Below are 14,236 nucleotides of genomic sequence, written 5' to 3'. Positions count from 1 at the left end.
ACAGTGGACAGTGAGAGAGAGACATAGAGGAAGATCTTCCTTTTTCTGTTGGTTCACCCCCCAATGGCTGCCACGGCTGGCGCGCTGCAGCCAGCACACCATGCTGATCCAAAGCCAGGAGCCAGGTGCTTCTCCTGGTCTCCCATGCGGGTGCAGGACCCAAGCACTTGGGCCATCCTCCACTGCACTCCTGGGCCAGAGCAGAGAGCTGGACTGAAAAGGAACAACTGGGACAGAATCTGGTGCCCCGACCGGGACTAGAACCCGGTGTGCTGGCGCTGCAGGCGGAGGATTAGCCTATTGAGCCGTGGCACTGGCCAACACTGGCATTCTTAAGAAAGAAGCTGACCATGGAATGTCCTGATCATGGCAAGGCCATGTAACTCTGAGGAGCGGCAGCTGCTGGCTGAGACTCGGAGACTCCTGTACCACACTGTGATGCTGGAGAACTTGGCCCTGATAGCATCTCCTGGAAGCCACTCATATTTCTCCCAGTGTCCTTTGCTGTCTTTCCCTGTGTCCCAGAGGCAGTCCTTACTGTCCTTAGCACTGGGGGACTCTGAGCTCTACTCAAGTCACCACTTTCCTGGCACATGTCACAGAGGGAGGAGAGGATGGTCTCTGGTTCCCTCATCAGGAATCAGCCTTCACCAGGACATTGGTTGCTAATGAAATGGGCATGCGGTGCTGAAGGGTACAGGTCTGTGGGTGCTGTGACAAGCTTTGAGCCCTGTCCCAACATCTCTGCTGGGTCCATGTGTTCAGGAAAGTATCCGAGCGTCAGGAAGCTTGCAGTCAGTGTGGTGGACCCTTCTGGCCCTCTCGCTGGCAAGATGCCTCTGTCCAGACCCGAGGGACCACTGTACTTCAGCTAACATTTCCATTTTTACCTATGTCAGGAGTCGCAGGTGTTGTTCATTCTGGTTATGACTTACATGTCCTAAGAGCTTTTCTTGAAATGTTTTCCTTCAAGATTTTATTATTGTAGTCTTATTTTTATTATCTGTGGTTTATTGTGTGCCAAGTTCTTTGAGCCCTGCTCACATCTTATCTCTCTACTCTTTTCTCTTAGGGCTTGTATCAGGCAGCCCCATGTAGTTGCACAACTAGCATTGCAGGGTGGCTTGACATTTTCCTGAACTGCCATATTTCATCTGTAGCTTTCAATAACTCACTCTTGTACCTTTCTGGCCTGTATCACTCCTGCCTCCCCAGTAGCTTCTTCAGTGTTGTCTAATATCAACCTTTACGTCAGTGTTGTGAGCTGGGCACATATCCAGGTACCCGAGTCCTTTTGGATTTCCCTGGGTCTAGCTACCAGTAATTCTGTGCCTCATACTCATTATATCAGCAGACAAGCAGCTGGACACCTGCTCTCCTCTCTGAAAGGTGAACCATTTCTGTGTCCTTTTCCAGTGGGGCCTCATCCATGCTGTGATCGTTAGAGACCCTGTCCTCAGACTGCTGGCTCCCGAGTCCAAGAAGCATTCCCATGAGCAGTCTTCGGTGTTGGCCACATTTTTGGTGGTATGTCTCCCTGCCACCAAAACCTGCCTCTCCTTCATCAACAGAATCTGCAGAGGGAGCATCACAGGTCAGAACTCCAAGGGCAGGTCCACCCACCAGACCTCGGCCCCTGGCACACGTGTCACACACGTGTCACAGCCATGACAGACATGTTGCAGTTGCCTGTACTCTAAGCAAAATCCTCTGGGTAGAACCTGTACTTAGGTGAGGCATCAAGAGACTTCTGGTTTAGTGAAACCTTGCCCTGCTCCAGGGTGATAGTGGAGAGAAACTTGTCAAGTGCACATGGACAGGGCTGCGTTTGTGAAGAGCTGCAGAGTTCAGTGTGATAAGGCAGCCCTTTACCTGTGGGGAGGTCTGAAATAACTCCAGGCACTTCAGCCTTCTGCACAACCAGGCCACTCCCAGCAGTGAGAAGCAATGCGGTAGCATTAACTGTGAGGAGTCTTTTAACATAGGGAAAAAAAAATCATTACCAATGAGGTAAATGCAAAATAGCTTCAGTACCGGACACAAACTTCTGCACAATGAAGTCTGCTACAGAAAGAGTGCTGAGTGTAGCAAATGTAGCAGATGTGGGGACCTTCAGCTGCAAATACATACTAGCTCGGCACCAGCAAATTCACTGCAGAGAAAGGACATATGACTGCAGTGCCTGTGGGGGATTCTGTAGGTACAAATCCTTAAACACCACTGGAGTGTTTTCACAGGCTCAAAGCCATACAAGTGCATTTAGTGTGAGAAGTGTTTTATTGAGACATGTGTTGTCATTGAACCACCAATACCTGGATGTATCCTGACGTCTTTGAGATGATCACAGCCCAGTTTTTCTGGGCCTGGCTTATTTCACTCAGCACTGTGAACTCCAATTCCATCCATTTGTTGCCAGCTTCAGGATTTCATTGTTTTTATGGATGAATAATAATCCCTTGTGTGTATATACCACATTTTCTTTGTTCATTTATGAATTGGTGGGCATCTGGGGTTGATTCCACATGTCTGCTATTTTGAATACTGCTGCAGTAAACTCAGAAGTACAGATATCTTTTCATATGTTAACTTTATTTCCTTTGGATATATTCCAAGAACTGGAATAGCTGGGTCATATAGAAGTATTTTTATTTTTATTTTTGGAATCTTCATACTATTTTACATTGTATGTATATATTACATTTTATTTACCCATTCACCCATCAGTGGGCTCTTGGATTGCTTCCACATTTTATGTATTGTGAATAATTCTGCTAATGAGCATATGTGTACAAATACCTTTTCTTTTTTTTAAGATTTATTTATTTCTTTGAAAGTCAGAGTTACACAGAGAGAGAATGAGAGGCAGAGAGAGAGATCTTCCAACTGCTTGTTCACTCCCCAGTTGGCCAAAGTGGCCAGAGGTGAGCTGATCAGAAGCTAGGAGGCAGGAGCGTCTTCCAGGTCTCCCATGCAGGTACAGGGACCCAAGGACTTGGGCCATCTTCCACTGCTTTCCCAGGCCATAGCAGAGAGCTGGTTCAGAAGTGGAGCAGCTGAAACTCGAACTGGCACCATATGGGATGCCGGTATTGCAGGCGGCAGCTTTACCCGCTATGCCATAGCACTGGCCCCTAAATACCTTTTCAATTTTTCAGTACTTTGATATATATATATATATATATATATATATATATATTCTAAATATATATATATATTCTAAATATATATATATGAAATATATATGGAATTCATATATATATGAAATCATTGAATCAAATGGAAATTCTATTTTGATGCTTTTAAGGAGCTGCCACAGTTTTCCATAGCCATTGAACCATTTTATGTTCCCACCAATAGTGCACAGTAGGTTCCAGTTACTCCATCTTCTTGTTAACATTTGTTATTTTATGTTTTTTTTTAAAAATAGTAACCATGCTAATAGGTATGAGGTGATATCTAGTTAGATGATACTTTAGAACCACACAAAGCTGCCTCAATGTAGGTATGAAGCAACTAGAAAATTGGAAATTTACTTGGTGAGGGAAATAAGTATAAATTATAGCAAAAGCTGAAGTAAGAGTTTACTGAACAACAACCAAAAAAGAGTGTATTGAACATAATTTACCACATTTATGAAGCAGAAAGGAGCAGACGGAAGATGAGAAGAGTCTGATTCAGAGGGAGAATGTGAAGGATTTACGCTATTAGAATCACAAGATGTCAAAGCAGTTGGGTCTAGGCGGGGTTTAAGTGAAGGAGGCTGGCAGTGGGGATTTATGCTCTGAGAATGGATGACACAAGGCTCTGTATCCAGTGCACCACGAGACTCATAAAATAACAGTGAGCCCCAGGCTGCGTCCTGTCTGGATCTGCACACATTATTTCACTCAATAAAGCTATTTTCTTTCCCTGCCGTGCCTTGTGTGTATCCCATTTAAGTCCTTTACTCTTTTTTTTTTTAAGATTTATTTATTTATCAGAAACAGAGAGAGAGAGAGAGTGAGAGAGTTTTTCCATCCCCTGATTCACTCCCCAGATGACCACTATGGCCAGAGCTGGGCCAATCCAAAGCCAGGAGCCAGGAGCTTCTTCCAGGTCTCTCTTGCTGATGGGACTTGGGCCATCTTCCACTGCTTTCCCAGGCCATAAAAGAGAGCTGGATGGGAAGTGGAGCAGCTGGGACTCCCATTGGCGCCCATTTGGGATGCTGGCTCCACAGGTGGCAGCCTCACCTGCCATGCCACAGCACTGACCCCTAAGTCTTTTACTCTTTATTCCCTTCTGACCCAAGCTGTACTCACCCTACCTTATGGAATTTACCCCCATGGAGAACAGGCACTGGCTGTTTATTCAAGGAAGTCAGCCATGATGGTTTGCATTTGGCAGAGACCCAGTAGCAGGCAGAGGAGTCAGAATGTTTCATAGTGGAAATGTTGTGCTGATTAAAGGTGGGGTCACAAGGAGCTGGGAGAAACTGATCGGTGAGGGTGGCATGTTTGGCTTTCTTCAGTTGGTCTGAAGTAAGTATGAAGTGGGGATACAATTAGGGCAGCAGTTAGTGATTGATAAATCTTGGCCACGTGAGGCTGGTAGCTACAGAGACTGTCATTTGGCTTGCTGAACTGGGTTGCTGCAAGTCCGAGTTCTATATTAGGGTACGGAATGGCTGTCCTCTGGCTGCATATTCAGTCTCTTACCTCCATGGAGCACCCTGGGGTCTCCTCTTCTGGAGTTCTCATCACACAACAGCTCTTTCTTTGTGTATCTCCACAGTCCAAAGTGTAAGCTCCTGTAAGGCAGGAAGTACACCTGACACACACATCAGCTGACTTTAGACTCCAGCATATTTTTGACATATAGTGATCTCAAGGAAAATATGGAGACTAGGAGTTCATTTTATGTATTAAATCAAATAAATAAAACTGAGAGTAGACTTTATTATCATAATGTCTCAAGTACAGATTTTTAAAGGATAGCAGAGCTAAGGGAAGATTTAGTAGGCCTTGTAAGGAGGAAAGGGCACATAAGGACAAAGACTGAGAGAAAAGCACCCAATTCTACTATGCCCCTTATTACATGTGAGCACTGCAGAGCAGAAATAAGAAACCCTTCCATGATTTATGCTGGGCTATTTCCTAAGTGACAAATAATTTTGTGATCAAGTTCAGTCTTTCTATCTTGTTTCTGATTCGGTCCAGCCATAATAATTGCTATATTATATATATGTATATATGTATATATATGTATGTGTGTGTATATATATATATATGGATGAATTGATAAATGGACAATATTCAGTCTCGAACATTTCTCTCTTTTTTTTGGTAAAGATCCATTTATTTACTTGAAAGTCAGAGTTACACACAGAGAAGGAGAAGAAAAGAGGGAGAGAGAAAGAGAGAGAGAGACTGAGACAGAGAGTTTTTCCATCCGCTGGTTCACTCCCCAGTTGGCCACAAGGCCAGAGCTGTGCTGATCCGAAGCCGCAGGTCAGGAGCTTCCTTCAGGTCTCCCATGTGGTTGCAGGGCCCAAGGACTTGGTTTTCTTCCACTGCTTTCCCAGGCCATAGCAGAGAGCTGGATCGGAAGTGGAGCAGCCAGGACTCTAACTGGTGCCCATATGGGTGCAGGCACTGCAGGTGGCTTTACCTGCTGTGCCACAGCACTGGCCCTCTAGCATTTTCATGCTCTGACCCACTTATAGAGATCACTGATCTTTGTGCCGTGGGTATACCACAGCCTGGAGACACGGGGGTCTCTGCTGATGAGCACAAAGGGGCTAACACAGGGGAAAGATGAACCCATAAGGGCACAGGTATTCACCAGCCACCAGCTGGGTTTATCAAAGAGGGACATATAGAAAGTAAAGAAGGAAGACAGTGCATAACAACAGAAAAATGTGCTCACTAGCATCAGGATGCTGTGGGTGGCTCTTGTCTCCGGGGAGCATTTGGGAGTGAGGCTTTTGCTGTGAATGTGTAGGACCTTCTGCTTATGTCTGTACAAAATGATCAACATGCAGCCACTGGCCCAAATCATCAACACCAAATACAACACGTCAGTGAAGGAAAACATCACTGAATGCAATAAGGATATATTTCTGTCAATAATTACGCCAGAGCAGAACCCTAAGTCTTTTTTCTCTGTGTGGTTGCTGCTCTCCCTCATTGCTGTAATATACATAGGAACAATACTATTCACCAACAGGTGAAGGGTCCAGCAGAGCAGAATGGAAAGTCGAATGGATTTGAGGGCTTTGACCTTGAGCTGCATCCACTGGGGGCTGCTAAGGCTGATTGTGATGGCCTGGAAGCCACTCAGGAGAGAAGTTGCACTCAGAGACGCCCCTCTGGCCACTCTGTGAACATAGAAAACTAGTTTGCATCCAAAATCGTCCATGAAATATTTCAGCCCAAAAGCTGCCATGGTCTGAGGAATGCCTCTCGCGAGCAGAACCAAGCAGTTGGCTACAATTAGGTTATGGAGAATCAAATCCATGTGCTTTATCCCTCGTCCAGTGCAGGAAAGGAAGCCATAGCAGAGAAGGAGCAGGATGTTTCCTAGGAATCCGACTCCTGTCTGAGAGACAAAGATGATTCCCATGGTCAGAGCCCTGGATGGCATGCAGTCACAAGGGCAGTAGTTCACACAAAGCCAGTGAGTCCTAGAAAGAAATGGAGCTAATGTAGTTCATCAAGGAAGCTTAAGTTCATTTCTTACTTCTACCCATTTTTTTCGCACTCAGTAATGCCTTCTAGAAGAATACATTCTTTGTATTTTCTTGAGAGACATTGGGATGCTGGTTGAGTATATCTTCTCACATGGCTATTTCAGATTTTTCTAAGACTTTTCATCCATATTCACCTTGTTCCTATATGATATATTGTTTTCTTGTCTATTTGTGGTGTTTTGGTTAAATGTTCCTTTGCCAACTAACCAATTATTCTGGTATTTGTATGAAAGTGCAGAAATTCAAGTTACAATATGGGTGACCAAATAATTATTTATCACATTTAATTATATATTCTAATTGCAGTGGTATGTTAGAACAGTGAAGCCAAAGATTCTCTCTTATTTCATTGGCCCCAAAGGTACAATGATACTCTCACAGCAAATATTTGAAAGCAAATATTGAAAGCATGAATAGCTCATGCCAACTAAAACATAAAATATTATGAAGAAAAAACATTAAATGATTTCATTTGTATGGAATCCTAGTATCTTCATTTTATATGTAGAGGAGTAATTCAAAATTTAGTATCATAAGTAACACTAAATTTATTTTTTAATTAATTTGCTCTTTAAGGTTACAAATTTCATAGGTACAATTTTAGGAATATAGTTATTCTTAACACCAACCCACCCTCCCACCCCTTCTCCCACGCTTCTCCTCCTCTCTTTCCCCTTCCCAGTCAGGTTCTCCATTAAGATTCATTTTTAATTAACTTTGCACACAGAAGATCAACTCTATACTAAGTAAAGATTACAACAATGTGCACACACATATAAAACAAACACACAAAAAGTGTGAACTATTTTTACAGTTAGCTCTCATAAATATAACTTGTTGAGGACAGATGTCCTGCATGGGCAGTTCATACACAGTGTTGTTAATTTAACAATTAACACTCTTTTATGTATGATGTCAGTGACTACTCGAGGGTCTTGACAAGAGCTGCCTAGGCTGTGAAAGCCTTTGGAGTGCACAAACTCTGTCAGTATTTAGACAAGGCCATAAGCAAAGTGGAAGTTCTCTCCTCCTTTAGAGAAAAGCACATCCTTCTTTGATGGCCACTTCTTTCTGCTGGGGTCTCACTCACAGAGATCCTTCATGTAGAACATTTTTTACCACAGTGTTTGGGCTTTCCAGGTCTGAAATGCTCTCATGGACAATCAGACTGAGAAATAAACATGGACTTTCTTATCTGCCTTAGCACGCATCGTCCCTCTATGTGCAGAAGCTCACGTTAGCACTCCAGTGTCACCTTTGTCAAGAAGTATAATGTTTTCAGCAATCCAACCTCACTATCCTGGTACACAGTCATTTTCTTCAGAGCCTAGTATCCAGGATGGAGATGTGATCTCCAAAATTTGTCTTTTACAGGAAAGATGGCCCAGTGATGACAGAGGATGTGTTGTGGGGAGGCAGCAAAACCTAGAAGAGATAATTTAGAGAAATGTTCTTATTCTTGATGTGGACAAAGAAATAGGATCTTACAACAGAACCAGAAAATAAACCATTGGTAGGTAAGGAGGAAGGAAGACTGGGAAAGTGTAGAACCAGCTGCAAAACTAAGAAAGAGCTTCAAGGCAGCAGAAGATTCTAGGATGAATATTTTTAGTTTTGAAGTTACTATTGCATTTCATGACTATAAACTTTTTTCCCGCCAAGCTAAGAATACTCTGTCTGGAACAGAAGGGAGAAATCCCTGGGAATGAGTGACCTCTTGATAGGAAAAGGAGAAGGGAGAGACAGAATGCAGACAATAATTTAGCCATCAAATAAAACACACAATAATTTCTCTCAAGCACTACCATAAAATTGATTAAAGTGCACAGAAGTGAAAAAGGAAAGAACTTGGAAGTGGAAATATATGAACAGATGGCAAATGTGCTAAGCATAGGGAAGAAACATGCCACTTCAACAAAACCCATTGCTCAACAGACTGTAAGCAGGATAAACAAAATCTTTAGATAGGCAGGTACATTATAAAAAATAAAATCCTGTTCAGATTGAGGCCACAGTCCTTCAGAGAATAATACCAATCCTTTAGTCTCTACACCCATTAGGAAATCGATTCTTTCTACATAGCTTGTTACTTTATACCTATGCATCTTATTAGCTAAATTGTATAATATTAAAAATAATTGTTATGAGATTATTGTGCAAATTCAGAAATGCTATCACAAAAAACAACAGACATAACAAAAAGATGCTCAATCTCTTAACAAAAGATAGCAGTTTGTGAAGGAGCTGATGTAAATCAGGTTCTGATTTATGGGGAGGGTACAGAAAACAGTTAACATGGTCAGCGCCGTGGCTGACTAGGTTAATCCTCCACCTGTGGTGCCGGTACTCTGGGTTCTAGTCCTGTTTTGGGTTCCGGTTCTGTCCAGTTGTTCCTCTTCCAGTTCAGCTCTTTGTTGTGGCCCAGGAGGGCAGCAGAGGATGGCCAAGTGCTTGGGTCCCTGTACCAGCATGGGGGACAGGGAGGAAGAAGCCCGCTCCTAGCTTCGGACCGGCATAGCGCCGGTCATAGTGGACATTAGGGGAGTGAACCAACAGAAGGAAGACCTTTCTTTCTGTTACTTTCTCACTGTCTATAACTCTCTCTGTCTCTGTCTCACTATCTAACTGCCTGGCAAAAAAAAAAAAAAAAAGAAAGAAAAAGAAAACAGTTAACATAGCTATTCTTTGAAAGGCTTTTTTAAAAAAAACAAAAAACAAAAAACAAATTTCTGTTGGTTTCCACCTAGAAACTTGATTTGGGAGGGTTCCTAATTCCTTGATAAGACAGGCCCACTGTACTTAACATAGGTTTATTGAAACAGTGAATGAAGGTTTCTGTGTGTTTTCTTAAAATCATTTATTTATTTGAAAGGCAGAATAACAGAGAGAGGAAGAGACTCAGACACAAAGGTAACTTCCATCTGCCGTTTACTTTGCACATGGCAGAAATGGCTGTGGCAGGACAGCATGAATCCAGGTCCTGGAACCCCATCCAGTCTCCCACATGGTGTCAAGGAACCAAGTTCTTGGGCCATCTTGTGCTTTCTTAGGCACTTTAACAGGAAGCTGGATTGGAAGCAGAGGAGCCCAGACTCCAACCGGTGCCTCTGTAGGGGATGCCAGAGTCCCAGGCAAAGTCTTACCAGCTGCACCACAATGCCAGCCCTCAATAGCAGTTTGTTGACTTTGTCCTGATTCATGACTAACATGCTGGCAGTTCTCTTTGATCGTGCCCCTCATTTTCATCATTCCTCAAGGCTGCAACTGTGCATAGTTCTGAGAGGTTCATGTAATCAGAAACGGGAGACAAAACCCTCAGGTTGGCTAGAAACAAAACCGGGCCCTGTGCTTGGGTTCCTTCTCTCACTCCCTACACCTTAATGCCCTTATCTCATCTGTCCTTCTCATCTCGTCTTTTTCATGTGTTACAACATGCCTTCCTTTCATTATGCCTGCCTCATCTATCTCTGGATACATAAACTAGTGCCTCATAAGAGCTTTAAGGGTTATTAACATTTTCTACATCTTTGTAAAATGTGAATGATATTATATTTACTTATTTCTGGCTACCGTGAAACTTCAGGAATTCAAAATGAACATCTTTTGCCCATGAGCTTCTTATAAGCAGAGAAAAAGTTCCAGCCTTCTGTGGCAACATGTTCTGCTCTACTTTGTCCAAAAGAACCTTTCTGAGCTGTATGCTCTTCAGTCACAGTGGAATCTGCTGTGCACAGCCTCATTTAGAAAGACCCTGTCTGCAAGGATGGCACGAGTGACACCCTGAGACGCTTTGCTTATTTCCCCTCTGGGTTTTTCCAGTTGGCTGAGGCAGAATTGTCCTTTGAGACATAAAGACAGCATTCTTCCCACTGAAGTTTTTTTTGCAATTCCTATACTAGCTAGACATATCTTTAGGAGTTCATTTCATGTATTTCGTCAATTAAGTAAACCTGAGAGTAGACTTTGTTATCACAATGTCTCAATAAAGAGTCCAGGAAGATAATCATAGATGAGAGATTTAACAAGACTCATAAGGCAGAAAGGACATGTGAGGACAATGACTAAGATAAACATACCTTGTTATGTTCTGCAAGTGGAAGTGAGGAATCCTCCCTTGTTTCATATCTGACTGTTAAAGTAAGTCTGTGATCAAGCTCTGCTATTATGCTTCTGCTTCTGTCCACAAACTTACTTAGCCAGTAAACACTTAAAGATAGGGAAGGACGAGTTTTTCCATGGACACATTCAGCATTGCACATTTTCATGCTCTGACTCATTTATAGAAATCACTCATTTTTCTGCTGCTGCATAGCATAGTCTAGAGACAGGGGGGTCTTTGTTGATCAGCAGAAAGGGAATAAGATGGGAAACTTGAAGCCATGAGGGCAGTGATGTTCATCAGCCACCAACTGGCTTTATCAAAGAGGGACGTATAGAAGGAAAGAAGGAAGATAGCACATAAAAAGAGAAAAAGGTGCTCACTAGGATCAGGATGTTGTGAGTGACTGTAGTCTCAGGGGAGCACCCTCTGGTCACTCTATGAACACAGAAAACTAGTTAGCACCACAAACCATCCATAAAATACTCCAGCCCAAAAGTTGCCATTGTCTGAGAAATCCATTCCAGAGAAAGACCAAACAATTGTCTAAAATTAGGTTATGGAGAATCCAATCCATGTGCTTTGTCAGCCATCCAGTGCAGGAAAGGAGACCATAACAAAGAAGGAGCAGGATGTTTGCTAGGATCCTGACTCCTGTGTGAGAGGCAAAGATGATTCCCATTGTCAGAGCCCTGGGAAGCATCAGTCACAAGGACAGTAGTTTCACACAGAGCAGGTCAATCCTGCAAAGAAATGCCAATAGTGGATTTCATCAAGGAAATTTAGGTTCTGCATCCGCAACTAACAATTTTTCCCACTCAGAAAAGCTGTATACAAATATATATTCTTTGAATTTTCTGAAAATGAATGTTGTATATATATTGTCCTGTGTGTGTTTGTGTGTGTTTGGGTTTTTCTAATAGTTTTATTCATATTTACCTTGTTTCTGTATACTGTATCATTTTCCAGCCCATTTGTGTTACAATATTCTTTTACATAGTGCTTTCATCAAATCCATCTTTGCTGATTATTCAGTTATTCCATAAAGCAGTGTTGTATTTCTATGATAAATTAGAAATTCAAATTACATTATTGGCGACATGACTTGATAGTGGCAGAATAATTCATTATGACAACATTGAATCATCCAATCTAAGTTCGGTTCTATATTAGATTGGTGACGCCAAAGATTTGTTTTGCTCTTGTTTCATTTGGGCATAAGTGCACAAGCACCACTACCACAGCAAATGTTTGAACCACTTGAATCTACCAAGAACAATAGTTATTGAAAAGTAAAATATAAAATTGTATAAAGAAAAAATATTAAGTTTTCTTTGTACAGAAGTGATGCTGAAATAAAATAGTCAGTGTGTCCAAATAGCTCAAGATGAGTTAGCATGAAAATATATTTAAAACACTTTACAGTATCCTGAACCCTGAAAAACCTGAAGAATGATAAAGAGAACCATAATACCAGAACAATGAATGTTCCAAACTAGTCTGTTCCAGTATAGTGACAACATAATTTTGAAAGTGTTAATAAAAACTCTAAATAGACAGTGACATAGCGTCCTGTGATAAGGCCATTGTGGATGAGTTCCAGTGTTACAATGCACTTAAAACAGCATTGCTGTCTAATCCCTTTTCACAATATTTCTGAGTTGTTAAAATTAAACTATTGAAAGCATACATAGGCTAATAAATATGAACTAGCAAGTTATACTAAAACTATTTAAAGAACACTTTAAAATAAATGTAAACAGAAAGTCTGTGCTTTACCCTTTATTACATTATTCTATAAAGTTTATATACTAATATTTTCTGTTCATGTAAAACACATTAAAACCACCAATGTAAGTTCATATTGCAATCTTAAAAAATAGAATTCTGATTATGTAACCAAGATAGGAAAAGAGACAGTGTCTAATTTGATCAATACCACCATGAGGCTTCTTGTGCGATGATAGCTGCTCTAATAGTGATTTGGGGAAGAGTGGCAATCTGGCGCTCCAGGGACCTCCAATGGAAATGTTAAAAAATATATTTTACATCTTATTCTTATGGGTAAGGCTAAGCTCTTGACATCACCGTAACTTGTGTTCATGCCAAACCAAGCACGCTTTACAGTCACCCATACATGGAGTAATATGATGAACTCAAGCTATTGAATCATAGATGTATATGTCAGATTTCAGTGAAATGTGTCAGAGTTCCTGTTTCTCACCAGTTAGCTGAACAAACACAAGCTATGTCAACTTTGAGTTCCTCACCCCACTTTTTGTAAAATTGCAGGATTTGGCTTCCAATCAAAAGATTCTCCCAACAAATTCTTTAACATATACCAGTATATATCTCTGCCTTTCAGATGCTGTAGAAACTAAGAATGTTCTTCTTCCATAAGAAAACACATACACAGGCATACTGAGTCCTTCACTACATCAAGTGATTAAGGAATACAGGAAGACATTGACATCTGTGGATGAGAAAACTGAACTAAGGGGTGAATAAATATATTTGACAGTGGATTAAAGCACGTTCTTGGAAACCAGAAGAAACTATTGCAAGTCATGTTACAGTCATGTACCTGTTAAAGTCATTGGATGATTTTGCATCTGATATCTGTATTTATGAAATCATTTCTCTCTTTAAAACTGCTTTCCTTACTTCAATACAGACAATTACTTCTAAGGATCAGAGCTGTCCTGAAACACTCACTGTCCCCTATAACAACCTAGTGGCTGTTCATGGGGTGAGAAATTAGAAACTTTTATATGATTCTTGATCACACACATGGAGATAACAAGGTTATGGCATCTGAAATTCTTGCAATAAACTTTGAAATTGTAACTACAGAATCACCTCTGAAAGTAATTCAAATATCAGATCTACTCATTGTCATGTTCCATATAAACTAATGTCACATATGGTCACTCTATCGAAATAGGAGGATTTGGAGATGGACACGGGGTTTCTTACCATCAGCTCCTCTTGAGGAGTTTGGATCAGACCTTAACAAGCATCCCTCTTCTTTGAGTGGACTCTCATGTTCACGCTCCAGCACCAGTGCCATCTCTGTCAAGGGTTGGAATGTTTCCAGGGATTCTCCTTACAGCCCTGATACCGAGCCATTTTCCTCGGAGCCTCTCTCCAGGATGGAGATGTAGTCTCCTGAAGTGTTGCTTTTTCAAGAAGGTTGGAGCAGTGATGACAGTCAGAGGATGGGAGTGAGGAAGGGGGAAGACAGCAAAACCCAGAAGAGGTCATTTAAAATTCTCTCACCTTGCTTCCCTCTAGAGCATGATTAGGCTGCCACCTGTTTCAATAATGAGAGTGACTGCTTGGGGAGTTGAGGGTAACTCTAAGAAACTTTTGTCTCTTCTACCAATTGCCAAAAACAATTACCAGTG

The 14,236-nt window shown here is 41.6% G+C and overlaps 1 protein-coding gene across 1 annotated transcript; it reads right to left on the bottom strand.

Moving 5' to 3' along the window:
- Positions 1-5,682: 5,682 nt before the first annotated feature.
- ORYCUNV1R1608 (vomeronasal 1 receptor oryCunV1R1608) lies at positions 5,683-6,624 on the bottom strand. The gene is given in 1 exon segment (NM_001167295.1): positions 5,683-6,624. A coding segment is annotated over 1 exon segment (942 nt).
- Between the last annotated feature and the right edge of the window lie 7,612 nt (positions 6,625-14,236).

The sequence above is a fragment of the Oryctolagus cuniculus genome, chromosome 18, assembly GCF_964237555.1.
Source record: "Oryctolagus cuniculus chromosome 18, mOryCun1.1, whole genome shotgun sequence".
NCBI classification, from domain to species: domain Eukaryota; kingdom Metazoa; phylum Chordata; class Mammalia; order Lagomorpha; family Leporidae; genus Oryctolagus; species Oryctolagus cuniculus.
This window is presented reverse-complemented; position numbering and strand designations above follow the sequence as displayed.